General features: G+C 42.3%; 1 protein-coding gene across 6 annotated transcripts in view; it reads left to right on the top strand.

The window, feature by feature from the left end:
* TASOR2 (transcription activation suppressor family member 2) overlaps nucleotides 1–15,988 on the top strand; it is a 97,616-nt gene that overhangs the window by 47,032 nt on the left and 34,596 nt on the right. For 5 of the 6 annotated variants that reach the window (XM_040343286.1, XM_040343285.1, XM_040343288.1 and 2 more), the window contains 4 exons: nucleotides 902–1,099; nucleotides 3,142–4,063; nucleotides 7,374–7,734; nucleotides 13,064–13,333. In XM_040343286.1, the coding sequence (XP_040199220.1) occupies nucleotides 902–1,099; nucleotides 3,142–4,063; nucleotides 7,374–7,734; nucleotides 13,064–13,333 (1,751 nt within the window). The remainder of the gene's footprint in view (nucleotides 1–901; nucleotides 1,100–3,141; nucleotides 4,064–7,373; nucleotides 7,735–13,063; nucleotides 13,334–15,988) is intronic. The other variant, XM_040343287.1, reaches the window with a different exon arrangement.

Genomic DNA, 15,988 nt, shown 5'->3' with positions numbered 1-15,988 from the left:
TCACTAGTTATTGGGAAGATTTGGATAGTCTTTAAATGTTTCAAGAATATTTGATGAACACAATTTGTATTGTGGACACAAAGCTTGACTCTTGGAATAAATAAAATGAGAGATATCAAGATATCTATTAAAAATTAAAGAGCAAGCAGTTTGCTATGGGGAGAGGAGCCAGGAGCGCTGGCGGGGTTGCTCTGTGCAAAATTATTTACAGAGCAGATAAATATAACCTGTTTGTTACGTTTAAAAAAAATGCCTATAAAGTCACTTTAAATATGTCTGGACCTAAAAGCTTCTTCAGCACACCCACACAAATGAACATTTTTTTTTTGTCAGAATGTAACGCTTTAGAGACTCATGGAACCCTTTTATCAAAGCAATTGAGGCTGTCACTGTTGCCTTGATTAAGGGATCCCAAATGGCACATTATGGCATTGTGGGAATAAAAATTCCTCTGTGGTTTGTTGGTAGGGCTTTTCAACTTTGTCAGAGAGCTTATTTTTTTTATTTCGTAGTTCTTGCCTTCTCTTAAATGCACTCAGAAGGAGTGGCCATATAAATGTTCATAATGTGAATCTTTTATAGTTTTTGATCCAAATGAAACTTGCAGTGCCGCTCCTAAGCTGAGACAGAGATTTTCCCGTCAGTCGCAGTAAAGGGAGCTGGCGTCTGTGCACCAGCCAGAGGTGTAATAGCATTATTTTCTTTTATTCGTGCTTTTATAGTTTGCGATTAAAAAAAGTGATAGTTTAAGGATTTTATTTTTTAAAGGTTTTAATATGCAACAACATATTTTTTTTTTTTTTTTTTTTTAAATAATCCTAGCACTTTAAAAATGCTATCTTTTTTTTGTTTCTGTCATTTTATTTCTATTTTATTATATACTTTCTTGTTTGCTTGTTAGGTGCTGAAGTGTTGACTGCTGAATTTGTGATTGATGACAAAGTCAGTGAAACAGAAACTACAGTTGCAAACAAAAAGAGCCAAGAAAAAGGCGCTGTTCTTAAAAATAAATTGATCACAGGGAAAGCAAGAAAAAAGGCTTCAACAGACACCCACGTTGTGCGTGACAGACCTCCAAAACGTAAGGCCTCTGATCCAGGTAAAAGAAGGAAGCCACTTCTCTTCATTACATGTAGCACCAGTACAACTGTGTAAATTCATAGTACACTGCAGAAAGTAACAAAAAAAAAAATACAGGAAAGGGGGAAAAAAAACAAATGTGTAAAAGTGTGAAATCCTGATCTACATTACAACGGAACTACACTGCACCAAAAATATTATTTACATTTTAATCTTTAAAGCAAGCTTGCCCAACCATGTTTCCATGCTTTATTTTGATGAGAAACCACTTTGAAAAACAGCCTTCTGCATTTCTGCCCGTGGCCATCTTGAGTAAGTGCAGACAATTCATGTAGCATTTACTTCCTGGAATCCGGCTGCCCTTGGCTCAGACAGGAGGATGTGCTTAGTTGAGAAAACCCCTCCTGAAGACTCCTTGGATGTATGACATCATTTGCCTAGGCCTGGAAACCAGAAAGTAACTGAAGAAATGTAAAACAAGAAATGTGATACACTTATCGATCTATTTACTAATGCTAGCAGCGTCTAAAAATGGTTGGTTGAGAGAGAGTTACACTTTAAAGGGGTTGTAAAGGTTAGTTTTTTTTATTTTTGAAAGGAGTTCCTTTTAAGCATCGTTCACTTACTTTTTCCTTTTCCCTTCTAAATGTTTTTTTTTCTTTGTCTGAATTTCTCACTTCTTGTTCCTCCTCGGTAAGCTGTTCTGGCTGACTAACCCCCAGCCAGAACCGCTCAGATGATGGGGGCAAACTGAGGAGAAACAGGAAGTGAGCCATTCAGACAAAGAAACATTTTTTTTTTTTTGGAAAATGGAAGGAAAAGGTAAGTGAACCAACAATGCACTAGCTTAAAGGAACCTATTTAGAAAATAAAAAACGAACCTTTACAACCCCTTTAATGACCCTTATGGGCTCTAAAAGTACTTCCATCCAGAAAAGTTAGACCCCTTTCACGCTGAGGCAGTTTTCAGGTTTTTTTTGGCGCTAAAAATAGCGCCTGAAAACTGCCTCCCATTTATTTGAATGGGTGCTTTCACACTGGGGCGGTGCGCTTGCGGAGAGGTAGAAGAAGTCCTGCAAGCAGCATCTTTGGGGCATGTATGGAGCGCTGTAAAAAGCGCTCCAAAAATCCCCTGCCCGTTGAAATGAATAGGCAGCGCTTCCGAAGCACCTTAAAGCACTTTAAAAGCACCACAAAACGGGTCTTTTTTTTTTTTGGTCACATGACCTTAAAAGAGACCAGTTAGCTAAAGCACCACAAAAAAGACCAGCGCTTTAGTGGCTGTTTTAGCAGGGCTTCAGTGTGAAAGGGGTCTAAGTGAAATAAGTACCTATACTTGTACAGTAAATGGGATATTGGACATTGCTGCAATGTCTCTATTCTGGTTTTAAAAAGGTTGACGAAGCACTATAAATTTTATGAGGGAGAAATCCAAGGACAGATGATTGCCGCACACTTTTTTTTTTTTTTTCAATTTAAGTAACGGCAACAGTTTTGAGCATACCATGCTTGAAACTGTCATTACTTGCTTTTACTTAGTATCGTTGAATGTAATAAAAAAAATGTGTGCTGCAACGGTCTTTTCTTATATTTCGACATAGAATAATGCCCAAGTGCCACCTCCTATTTCATAGATGCACTAGAAGCCTCACCTGTAAGAGTGACGCTTCCCTTAGAGTGAGCGTGTAAAGAAGAAAAAATAAGCTATAGAGAGATATTTACTTGCTAGTCTTTGTCATAGGACTGATCGATCAGGCAGAGTGCCTAAACTTTCTAGGCATTGTTCATGTAATTTTTACCAATGACAGCCAGGAGCACAATTTTTTTTTTTTTAAATTTTTTATTTTATTTAGATATAGATCTCTCGATATATATATATATATATATATATATATATATATATATATATATATATATATACACATACACATACACATACACATACACATACACATACACATACACATACACATACGTCTTGATATGTGGTGGTAAAGTATATCTTTCCATTGTGCTCATTTGTTCTTTATTAATTTTGTTTTCTTCTTGGTCGCTTTGTAGGTAACAGGAAAAAATTTACTGAAGTTAAAGCCAAATCAGAAACTGCGAAAAGACCAGTAAAAAAAGACAAAGGAAAGTCTGGGAAGCAATCTAAAAAAACAACGGTATCCATTAATAATGTTCCCTTTGAAGCAGCTAGCTCATTCAGCAAGACCAGCATGGACCACAATTTGACCATTAATCAATCGGCTCACCTAGCACCAGTTCCCGAGACTGATATAATGGAGAAGCGGATAAGCATGTATGAATCTCATGCCCTAAATCTCCTGGCTGACTTGGCTTTAAATTCACTCTCTTCCTCAAGTATTTCATATATAAACTCTGAGAATACTTCTCACATGAGTGAAACTGTAGTCCAGGAAAAGGTTCCCGACAGCGATGGTGGAAATGCTGTTGAATACCCACAAAATAACAGCCCCCCATTACAATCTAGCAGTGCCTCTGAAGAGCCTGTTCAGCCTAAGGCTGGGGGTGATACCAGTCCATCACAGCAACGTACAGAGAACACTGAGAAACCATCCTCCCACAAAATGCTTCTTGCAGCCGCTAAGGCAAAAGCACGAAACAATACCACAAGTAAGATTTGTTTGGAGCATTCTTACTCCCAGCTTCCCAGAGACGATGCACAAGATAAATCCACAAAGGACCCAAGTGAAAAGCCTTCACCGTGTGTTTCAGAACCGACAAGTCCTGAGATTGAAGAGGTATTGGACCAGTCATCAGACTTCCTCATTCCAAGGGAATTTCTGCATTTGACCGGTGATATTGGGTGCCCTTCCTTGTATACAAAGCCTCGGGACGGGTCAAGGCTCCGGGACAACTTCTATATTACATTTAAATGGGAAGCAAAATATGATTTTGATTTGGATAGCAAGTTTACCAGTGATCCATTAGAAAAAACAGTAAATCGGGCTCTACATGGGTAAGTAATGTAAAAGCTAATGCTGTGGTACCCAAAAAAGAACATTCATGCTATATATTATAGAAAAGCAGGGACAAATGTTGGACACCTTTATGATGATAAACACCTTTGTTGTATATACTATAATTGTATTACAGCAAATGTGAACTTAAAGTGGATGTAAACCCCCAATTTTTTTTTTTTTGCTGTCACAATGTAGAGTATAAGATTTCCTATCATCTGTGCCCACAAAGAGTTGATCCAGCTATGAGCAATCCTCTTTTTTTCTTTTTTCCGTGAGATAAATGGACAAACGGGAGAAAACTTTTGTCCGTTCTTCCCCCCTGCTGTGAGTGACAGGTTATTTACATAGCTCATGCACTAGCCTGAGACGGGCATTATTTTTTTAATTCCCACCCCCACTCCTTTTCTGAAGTCATGTGGTTACTTTTCTGGATTTTAAATGGATGTTAGTGATCATAGCAGAATTCAGTGTAAGGAATACACAGGAAAAAATGCATGTTGACAAGGGAAGTGTAGAGGTGGGTGGGGAGTCTCCAGACAACAGACCCACCCACGGAATCTGCAGTTTTTCAGATCTTGTAACAGAGGGGAGACATTTGACAGGTAAGGATACATGCAGGAGGCACTTTATCCTTATAGATCAGCACTATGGCAGTAGTTTAGAAGGGATAATAGTGGGTTTACATCCACTTTAAAAATATGAAGCATACCTATAGAAACAATAACCCGTTGGAAATGATGATCCAAATGGCAGGTGACATGTTGAAAATTATCTTCTAAATAAAAATACCCTTGCTGTGATGACCAAAGAATTGTGTGACATCTGTCATCTTAAGTGTAAGATGCTAAGCTATTTGATTGCAACAGGGAAAACTTCCATTCAGCTAAATGAGGTAAACTATCCATGTTGTAATCCTAGACAATGCTGGCTCATCATTATGCTGAAACTATGTAAACAATCACAACTATCAGCTCCAGACATAAAGGCATCTAAAGATTCAAGTTGAGCTTGTTCTCATCTCCCTGTTGGTCACTGACATGTGTGGAGTTGTGGCATGAAGTGCGGCCAACCACCAAGACCTAAGAAAATATCATACTTAATATAAAACAAGGGTCATTCCACTGCTTGTGAAGTATAATTAAAGTGAGAGCTCACTACTAAAAGGACTTTGGTATAGGCCCTTCAAGAAAGACTAAAATAATGTACTACTGAAGTCTCCAAGAGATTTAAAGTGGATGTAAACCCCCCATACACCCAGTGAAGTGAACGGCCTCAGATTATACACAGGGATGAACCAAATCTCCCTAAATAGGTTTTACATGTATATCTGCTGTCTTCACATTTATATACTGTTTAGAAAGTTCAGATCAGGGCCAGCTCCCTGCTTAATCTATTTATAGAAACCTCCCCTGACAGAAATGTCAGGCTGCTTTTTATCTGATGTCAGAGAATTTGTCAGGAGTTATCAGGCTGATAACAGAGGAACAAGTCAGAAGAGAGCTATGGGATTTGGCTCTTTGAAAAGAGATAACAAATTACTGCAGATATGTGCCCAGCTCAAGTTCCATGAATCTGGTTTACATCCACTTTAAACATAAGCAGTACATCTCTGCAGGATAGAACAAAAAGAATAGTGCGGTGTCATTGTCAACCATTTAGATGTTGGCTCTCATGCTTTGATCTGATTTAGAAAAGTACAAAGTACTACGCATTCTTCCTCCTTTTTTTTTTTTTTTTTTTTTTCTTTCTCTCCTCCTCTCCTCTCTAGGCAGCAATATGCAGGTGTGTATGTGTGCATCTTTGTTTTCTTGAACCCCACAGCTAGTGATAACCATGCACACCGAAGATATATAAGAATAATTCAACTGCGTTATTCAATTCATAAACTAAACTAAAAATAAGTAAATATTGCATTCTGAACATGAATCCTAAATACCAGCAGCTTTGGAAGTATGTACAAAAATTGCAGCGCTACATATGAAACATACAAATAAAGTGCAATAGTGATAAAGTCCCAAAAGTGCTTATAGCTTTAGGCCCAGATTCACAAAAGAGATACGACGCCGTTTCTCTGAAACGCCGTCGTATCTCTGAGTATCTATGCGACTGATTCATAGAATCAGTTACGCATAGATAGCCCTTAGATCCGACAGGTGTAATTGTTTTACACTGTCGGATCTTAGGATGCAATACCGCGGCCGCCGCTGGGTTGAGTTTGCGTCGTATTCCAGCGTCGGGTATGCAAATGAGGTTTTACGGCGATCCACGACGGTTTTTCGCGTTCGGTACGTCGTCGCTAGTCTAGTTTCCCGTCGCAAAGTTAGTCGTCTTAGCTGCCCTAGCTTTACACAGCACACGTATGTGCTGTATAAAGTATGGCCGTCGTTCCCGCGTCGAAATGTAAACATTTTTGGTTCTTGCGTAAGACGTCCGGGAATACGAAAGTACGCTACGCACGTCGCCGTCCGAAAAAATTACGTCACTTCGTGCAAAGCACGGCGGGAATTTCAAAACGGAGCATGCGCAGTAGGTCCGGCGCGGGAGCGCGCCTAATTTAAATGGCACACGCCCCGTTGAATTATGCGGGCTTACGCCGGCGTAAGTTTTCATGCAAGTGCTTTGGTGAATCAGGCGCTTGCGATGAAAACTTGCGGTGGTGTAACGTATCTACGATACGTTACGCCGCCACAGTTCTATGTGAATCTGGGCCTTAGTGTCCAAAAATGTAGGTGTTCGCTGGCAAAAAAATCCATCTTCCATATCACTATAGTGGTTTTAAAACCCCAAGAATACTCAATCTCCTTCACCAAGCGAGCAAATTGCACTCACCTGGATAGGATACCAGATTATAAGTAGCACAGAAGCTCAAATCCTCCCAATAGGTTATCCTCCATTGCTCACACAGATCTGGGAACATCCTCCGGAGTCCTCAGTACAGAGCTGTCAGCCACTCATGTGCTTTTTTCCCCGACACTGCCTCGGAACCCACCACTACCGGATCCACCTGCACTGCGGCATCCAACCCAAGGGGGGGCACTGTAATCTTCCACGCTCTTGAAGTTGGGGATGCAATGGTGGATGGGTCAGGGAAAATCAGCCAGCTTATTCTTCTCTATATAATCGTAAGCCTTCTGCTAGATATCCCACTTACTGCAACCTTCTCACCGACGGGAGACTTCTTCCAGCTCCTGCTTTTTCTTTTTCAAATGCTTTAATTATATTAAACGTTATAAACGTGGGAAGTTTTTGTTTTTTAATGTAATGGTTCACATTTTCTTATTGAATTTAAACTTTTTCCCTTTCTAGACCGTGGAACCCCAACTTGAAGGAGAAGGTGGAGGATGTGAAAATTATTTTGCACATGTGGTTGGCTCTCTTTTATAGTAAACCAAGCCAGCCGGTGATCAGCTGCTCTCGGAAAGTTGTAGAACATAGTAACCCAGCAAAATACGTCTCCATCAACACAGTGCATGACCCACTTTGTGAGATTGTAGAGACTGATATTGCTGATGCCGAGAATGGCGATGAGAGCGACCTCCTGAGGAATTCCCCTCGCACGCCACCCCGAATCATGTCGGGTGTTTCCCCAGCGTGGCATGAAATGAAGGAAAAACACAGTAGCCATCAACCTGTGGATTTAAGTGTTGCTTCTAAAATGCAAACAAAGGTAAGAAGGATTTACTACCTTCAAATATGCATTAAATGATGAGAAGGCTTTTCTGTTCCAGGCTTATTAATTCTGCTTATCAGTCTATAAAAGTCTTTGTTCAGTTCTCTAGAAGTGTACTTTTATTATTTTCAAAGTTTCAGGTCTAGGTAAGGGCTGAGTGTTTGCAAAATTTAATATCAAACGCCATGGCACATGTTTATCAATGTATGAAAATCTTTTGTATGTGATCAACTTCACAGGGCAAAATCCACCTAGCCTTTGAAGTGTAGGGAAGGACAGCACCGTGTACACCAGGGCTCTCCAAACTGGCGGCCCTCCAGCTTTTGGGAAACTACAAGTCCCATCATGCCTCTGCCTGTGGGAGTCATGCTTGTAACTGTCAGCCTCATGGGACTTGTAGTTGTGCAGCAGCTGGAGGGCCACCAGTTTGAGACCCCTGGTGTACACTTTATGATATAAAATACAAGCTTGGGTCCCTTTCACACAAATGTTTAGTCTAGATCTGCCTGTAAATGTTTCAGACAGGTCTAGACTAATCCACAATGTATAGATGGGCAAAGGCAAATGAATGTATGCCTGTTTTATTCCCACTTACATCTTAGTTTGTTGATGTCTGTAGTAAACAGCAGAGGTGGGTTGCAAAATTAAAATTCTCTTGGGGCCAATTTTTACTGCGACGCATAACGGCCGGAGCTATTTACCGCGCCAGCCGCTCTGCCTTGCCGGCTGCACTAGGGGGCAGTGTTATACATGATTTATCACGTCGCACTGCTCTATCTTTGTTTTTAATGCTTTTGTATGAGCTTCAGTTGAAGTGTACAAAACATACACCCCATTCACTGGAATATCACTGTGGTGATAAATGTTTTACCATGAGGTAAAATATCTGTCACTGCACATAGTGTGAATTGGCCCTAAATTTTGATAAATAAGAAATGAGGAGAAGAGAAGATTGTGGCACAATGGGGTTGAAAGTGCTATATCCTACATCGAAAAATATGTACCATGTGCTGTTGTGCTGGCTAATATTGTTGTGTTTTTGTGTATTCACTCCTAAAGCCTACTTAAAAAAAAAAAGACAGGATTTCAACTAAATATGCAGAAAAGCAGCATAAGGGACACATCGATTTGACTTGAGTAATGTCCCTTGTGCTGCTGGCTGAATATTTAATTTTAAAAACTCCATTCTCTGATCACCCCCAACCCCCCCCCACCCCTGGTGCTGCAATCTTCCACTGCTGCTGGGGCCCCTTTACTCTCCAGTGATGTCCACGATCCCCTCAACCATCCAGGACACTCCTTTTGATTGGCTGAGACTGAATCAAAGTCAGTTAGCCAATCAGGGGGAGAAAGGGGGTGGGGCCAGGTCTGGGCTCCATGTCTGAATGGATACACAGAGCTCTGACTTGGCTTGGATGCCCCCTGTAGCAAGCTGCTGGCTGAGGGGTACTCAAAGGAGGGAGCGTCTAGGAGCAGCAAAGAAGGACCCCAGAAGAGGAGGATCTGGGCTGCTCTGTGCAAAACCAACTGCACAGAGGAGGTAAGTAAAACCTGTTTATTTATTTTAAATGAGCCTTTACAATTGCTTTAAACAGGAGCTAGTTATCCTAACAGCATGTCTTTGAAGTGTGGGAGAAAACTGGAGTACACAGAGGAAACCAACACAAGCACAAAAAAAATTGCAAACTCCATGCAGATGGAGCCCTCGCTAGGATTCCAACCATAGACCCCAGTGCCCAAGTGCTAACCACTGAGCCGCTGTGCCTGTTGCACTTTTATAGACCAGTAATATCAGAAAAGCAAGTTATGCCATAACATGATTTAAAGGGGGTTGTAAAGGTTCGTGTTTTTTCACCTTAATGCATTCTATGCATTAAGGTGAAAAAACAACGGTCAATGACGACTCCCCCGTTTACTTGCCTGAATTCATTCACCTGCTGTGCGCCTCCCCCGGTGTCCGCTTCTCCACAGAGTCTGGCCGCTGATTGGATAGATTGATAGCAGCGCAGCCAATTGAAAAAAATAAATGTTCCTGGACTGCCGCACTCACAATCCAAAGCTGTATAACATCCAAAAATTCATGCAACACTGCAATCAATGGTAGAAAGTGGACATAGGGAACAAAAAAGCTAACATGTTTCACATCATGGATAGATGCTTAGTCATAGCTATGATTGCAGTGTTGCATGAATTTTTGGATGTTATACAGCTTTGGATTTTATCCTTTGTTCATTTTGTTTCAATAAATCGCCTATCAGAGTGCGGCAGTCCAGGAACATTTCTTTTTTTCCATGGATCAGCGCATAGTCTGCATCTGTCAGTGCTACAGGGTGGGAGCACAGCATAGGTCGCAGGGCTTGGAGCGATACTCTTTTCCAGCGCAGCCAATTGGCTCGTGCTCCTGTCAATCACATCCAATGACGCGGCTGCCGGGGGGCGGGACCGAGCCATACACTCTGTGTATATGGACGCAGCGTGTGTGACAGGTAGCGCGCCCGGAAGCTAACCCCCTTGGGATAGAGCTTCCCAGAGGGGGTTTAGCTATTGCGGGTAGGAGCCAAGACCGCCACAGAGGGAACCCAGAACAGGAGGATCGGGGCCACTCCGGTCGAGGTAAGTACAACATGTTTGTTATTTTAAAAAATAACCCATACAACCCCTTTAATCATAGATTGCACATTGTGTTACAATCAATGGGTACAGAAGTAGGCACTTGGCGGGTGTTGTGTCCTGCCTCCAACTTCTGAATATGAAAGTATACATAGAGCAGACATCCACACAACCCCATCCCATTCACTTTAGTGATGACTGCACAGGCTGAAAAGGGTCCTATAGCTGATGTATTCTTCCAGGGAGGGGTTTGCATTAGATTAATGACATTGGGCCAAATCCTCAAAAGGGATACGCAGGCGGAACTGCTGTTCAGCCTGCGTATCCCTGTGCCTATCTTTGGAACTGATCCTCAGAAGCAGTTTTCCAAAGATAGGCAGAAGATCTGACATCTGTAAGACACTTACACGGTCAGATCTTAGGATGCAGTACCGCATCCGCCGCTGGGGGCATTTTGCATTGAAATGCCGCTTTGCGTATGCAAATGAGGACTTACGGAGATCCACAAAGCTTTTCAGCTTTGTTTTTTCTGCGTAAGTTTACGTTTGCATACGTAAAATTAGGGATGCTTTTACCAGGTGTAAACTGTTTACACCTTGTAAAAACAGACCTTTTTTTCAATCGCCGCGATTTTTTTTAAATTTTTTATTTTATTTTTCGGCGCCTACCTTTTTTTTTTTACCCGACGCAACTTTATTGTCCCGTAGCAATCCACAAAGCCCGGCGTAACGTAATTTCGCGCGCTGCCCATCGGGAAAATGACGTCACGAGCATGCGCAGTACGGCGGGAGCGCGCCTCATTTAAATTGTCATCGCCCCCTGCAGAAGAGGACCGCCTTGCGCCGGAGACATTTAAGTTACACGGCTGAAAATTTCTAGGTAAGTGCTTTGTGGATCGGGCACTTAGGTAGAAATTTTCCGCCAGTGTAACTTATGGTAAAAGTTAAGTTACGCCGCCTGGCTGAGGATTTGGCCCATTGAGTTTATATTTCTGAATCATCCACCATTTTTTTGTTCTAAAATGAAAGGAGGGCATTCCACTCTGCCTACTGGATTTTTCAAGGTGGAGTGAAATTTAAATGAGATTTGACTACTTTTGTGAGGAGCCGGACAAAAGGCTAAAAGAATAATGCACTGTTGAAGTCTCCAAGAGAGTTAAAGTTGTTGTAAACCTCGGACATGAAATATGAACAAAGCATATCCCTCTATTATGTGTACTTGTAGCAATCCAGGTCACAAAGTGCCTTTTTTCTCTACTGTCTAGTTTCTCTTCTATCTGCAAATGTCACTTCTGACAAGTTTTCCTGAAATCGAGAGAAAAAAAGGTGAGGGGGGAGGTAGCGCCAACACACAGCTGGTGATTGACGGCCTCTGCTCTGTTCCTGTGTGCTGTGTGAAGGGGTGTGTGTGTTTCCCTTCCCTCCAATCGGCTTTCACTGAGCTCTGCAGTGTTAACTTCACTCCCTGCCCCTGGCTTTCTGGAAGTTCAGATGGGCTGTAATAATTCTGGACTTTGAATAGCTGAAGAGAAGGTTGCAGATAAACCTGTCCAACTTCTGTAAGGATTTGTTTAATCTCTGTGTGTCACCTGAGGTCAGTCACTGGGTATATGTAAGGGTTTACAACCACTTTAAACATATGCTGTACATCTCTTCAGTTCATGCACATTTCCATTTTTTGTCTTTCAAGCACGCTGCAAGTGCAGATAAAATGCCAGTTAATCCTGCTATTATTGCAGTGAGCTCCTGACTTGCTGATGGCTGATAATACTGCCTCTGAACTCCAAAGCAGTGTTGCCAGCCCTGTACTTACTCTACAGCTAAGGTAGATGAGAATGACGTGCATTGCAGTAGTAATAACATTTACCGGAGTTCATCCAGTTTTGGAGCTATTCTGGCTTTTCTGTGCCCGTCTGGGGCTTTCCTCAGGTGCTCTTGCCCACACAGTGCCCTCCTTTTGTACTAAAATTGTCTACTTGTAAGGGGCCTTTGTAAGACCATAACCTTCTTCTCCCCGTTAGCCCTAACTAGCTCTGTTTTTCCTCTTTGCGCTACAAAGTATCCTGGAAGCCAGTCCTCCTTGCTTCCCTGAGGCTGGCTAAATACCCTGCCAATGGAGCCCTTTTCTGTTTCTCGCAGGGCCGTCCTGTGGGATTCCTCCCTCCTTTTCCACCCAGCTTATTTCATTTTCCTTTTTTGGGGGGATGAGTCCCTCTTTCTCTACCTGCACCCATTCTCCTTAGAGGTCGGGGTCCTTTAGTTCTTTACTGCATTTAGCATGGATCCTTCTCCAGAGTTGCTGGGCCACTGCCTTTTTTTTTTTTCTATTCACATTTTTAAAACTATTCCTGATGGTTGGTTGGGTCTCTGCTGATCCTGCTTTGGCTACATGGTGCTTCTGGTCAGAATTCATAATTTTTTTTTTTTTTTGGGGAATTGCCTCTGAATTGAAGAGGATTACTTTATAGTATGTGCCACTCAGAGACATATCATCCAATACATTGAAATGAAAAACCTGTGGATAGTATGTCCTTGTAATTTGTAGATATTTAGATAAGTCACTACAGCACCCACATGGCTTTGCGTAATGTAATTTTAGTAATTTTAATGTAAGTTTAGATCACCTTTTATACTTAATTTTTGCATTAGTTTTTGGAGAGGCTAAGTTAAGACTTTTCTACTCCCCACCAAAACATCTGCATAATGTTTCATTACAGGATTATAATATAAAATTGTCAAGTGAGATCTTCCAAGTATATAACCAGAGCAGTTTGAGTGCACTTTACACAAATAGCCTTCAAACAACTGTGATGTGCAAAATGACATCAACAAGCAAAGTTGCTTCACCACCTACAAATAACACGAATACGATATTTTCTGCCAATATTCCAACGGTGTGCAATACTGATGACAACAAGCAGTTTAACACTGAACTAACTGCTAAATCTGAAACATGTGTGCCCATTGGTGGTGGTTCTTCTAGAAAGGTAAATTGTCCGTGTGTGTCTCGTATTTGAGTTATTGGAAAACATTTGTCTGCCAATTTTTTTACATTTATACATAAACCGTATTCAGTCTTGTAAGGTATTCCCAGTAGGTCACATTTTCTTTACCTTCCTGTTTAACTTAAACTGGCTTTACCCTGCTTGTAATTTTGGCCGATTCCCGCTGGCTCACCTGAAATTCGGGCAGTGTATGGCCTGGTCGGCACCGCTTCTATCAGCAAAAATCAAACGTTCACTCTGCTCTTATCAATGTGGCTTGTTGGCCAAACATCGACTGTGCTATCAAATGCAGGCACAGGTCTGGTATTCTGACAGCCGTCAGAATAAAAAAGTCTGTCAGGGGAGTCCATTCATCAGTGCTGATAGAATTGAGGAATCTGTTCATTTTGTCCAGCCCACAGACATGTTGGGGCTGCGATTCAGAATCTACTCTTAAGATACAAGGTGTCTGGCTAGGACACTGATCAGCTGGGTTCAGTAAGGATTGTGTTACTGACCTGTAAGAAGTATCGCGTCTGTACAGTCAGGCATCCTTTTTTCTACACTTGATCCAGGTAAGAGGCACATAGTATACAAGCAAGAGAATCGGCATAATACCCAGGTCTTGCACTTACTATCAGCAACTGGGGGGCTTGGTTTCCAATCATCTGCTTGCTGCGATAGTCTGGCTATCCGTAATCCGTCGCTGTATAACCCCTCCCCAGTGTTTTTTTCCCTCCTGTATATGGAGTTACATAGTATCCTTTTCTCCTTACTAGAGGATGTAAACTGTGTGTGTGTGTGTGTGTGTGTGTGTGTGTGTGTGTGTGAATGTGTAAAACCATTAAATAAAAATAGCAAGTTAAGGGTTTGATCTAGGCCAGATTTCGAGTTTGGGTCAAGGTCAAAAACAAAATGCACACTACTGGTTCTGGGCTCTACTACAGGTACATAGAATAAATAACATCCACATATGTGGTATTGCTGCAATCGTCGGGAGCAGGTTGACTTTTTTGGGGGATATTTTTTAGCTGTATGTTATGGTAATACCAAGAAATATACAGCTAAATAAAAAAATACTAATATTGTGTCCTTTTCCATTTGATAATAATAAAAAAAAAAAAAATCAGGCGATATGCATTACAATGTACCACAAAATGAAAACCTACGTATAATTCGCCTGAATGCACCAAGTAGTTGCGATGATCTGTACAGTTTTACGAACGCATGTCAAAGTTGCAGAATTGTTGAGGAAACATTAAAGGAGAAGTCCAGCCTGAGCTTTTGAGGCTGGACTTCTCTGGGTCAGAGGAGTGCAATTAGTTTTGCACTCCTGTAACCCATTTTCAGCGGAGAGCGGTCTGAAGTCCGCTCTCCACTGACATCAGTTGGGGCAGCGCGTCATCGCGACTTCCAAGTCGGGATCTGCCAGCTGCCCTGATTGATGGCAGTCTCGGTGAGCCACTGATGCAGCCTCTCCCCGCCCCTCCACTGCTCGGCGCTCCAATGAGCACTGAGAACTAGAGCAGGAGCGATGCTGACTGACAGTCAGTATGGCTCTGCTCGGGGAGGAGTGAGAACCGAGCCATCGGTGGTGTTCGGTGGCTCGATTCTCAGTGCAGAGACGCCGGGGGACAGCAGGAGCATCAGCCTGATGCTTCATTCACCGAGGTAAGTATGAATAGCAAAAGAATAAATAAAAATACTTCTTTTAATCCAAGTTTAATTTTGAAAGTAAGGCCCCCTTGCTGTCACTGCCTGCCCTGGTCCAACACCAAAGATCAGAAGCCACCCTGATTTGGTTCCTAGTTCAGTAATCAATATGATGGGTGATCAGTGACCACATGGTTTTGTTATAGCTTAAGTTTACCTAAAATAAAGATATCAAAACAGAGGACATTACTTGCCTTCACCGAGACATGTCCCTTGTTCTGCTGTGCCCTCTTCACCTTTCTTCCTCCTGAGATGCCCCCAACCCCAGCACCCACTTCCGGCCCGGCATTCACGGGCAAAAGACGGGCATCCCGTCGCCCCCCCCCCCCCCCCCCCCGTTGTGTGCTGGGAACACTCGGCTCCCAGCACACAACGGGAGCCAATCGGCGGCGCGACTCGCGCATGCGCCGTAGGGAACCGGGCAGTGAAGCCGCAGCGCTTCACTTCCTGGTTCCCTCAGCGTGGATGGCGGGGGGAGCAGCAGGGTGACGAGCGATCGCTCGTGCTCTGCTGCGGACGGCGCTGGACTCCAGGACAGGTAAGTGTCCTTGTATTAAAAGTCAGCAGCTGCAGTATTTGTAGCTGCTGGCTTTTAATATTTTTTTGGGGTGGAACATCCGCTTTAAGTAAACTTAGGCTTTAACCCCCACTGCACCAGAATATTGCAGGGGTGGGATTGGAAGATGAGTAGATTTAGGTGAAAAGAGGACACAGCAGCACAAGGGACACATCCCCCTGAAGGTAAGTAATGTCCCTTGTGCTGTGTGTTTTTATTTTATTTTTTTTACTAATTTTTATTACTATTGTCCTACCTAGCTCTCCTAATTTTAGTAAAGCCTATATTTGATTTCCCAATATGGTAAGTAGTGGCAGACCTCCAGTAATTTAGAGAGGAGCTCCAATCTCCTATGTAAAAATTTAAAAGTCAGCAGCTACAAAAACTAG

Source organism: Rana temporaria, chromosome 3 (genome assembly GCF_905171775.1).
Source record: "Rana temporaria chromosome 3, aRanTem1.1, whole genome shotgun sequence".
NCBI lineage: Eukaryota > Metazoa > Chordata > Amphibia > Anura > Ranidae > Rana > Rana temporaria.
This window is presented reverse-complemented; position numbering and strand designations above follow the sequence as displayed.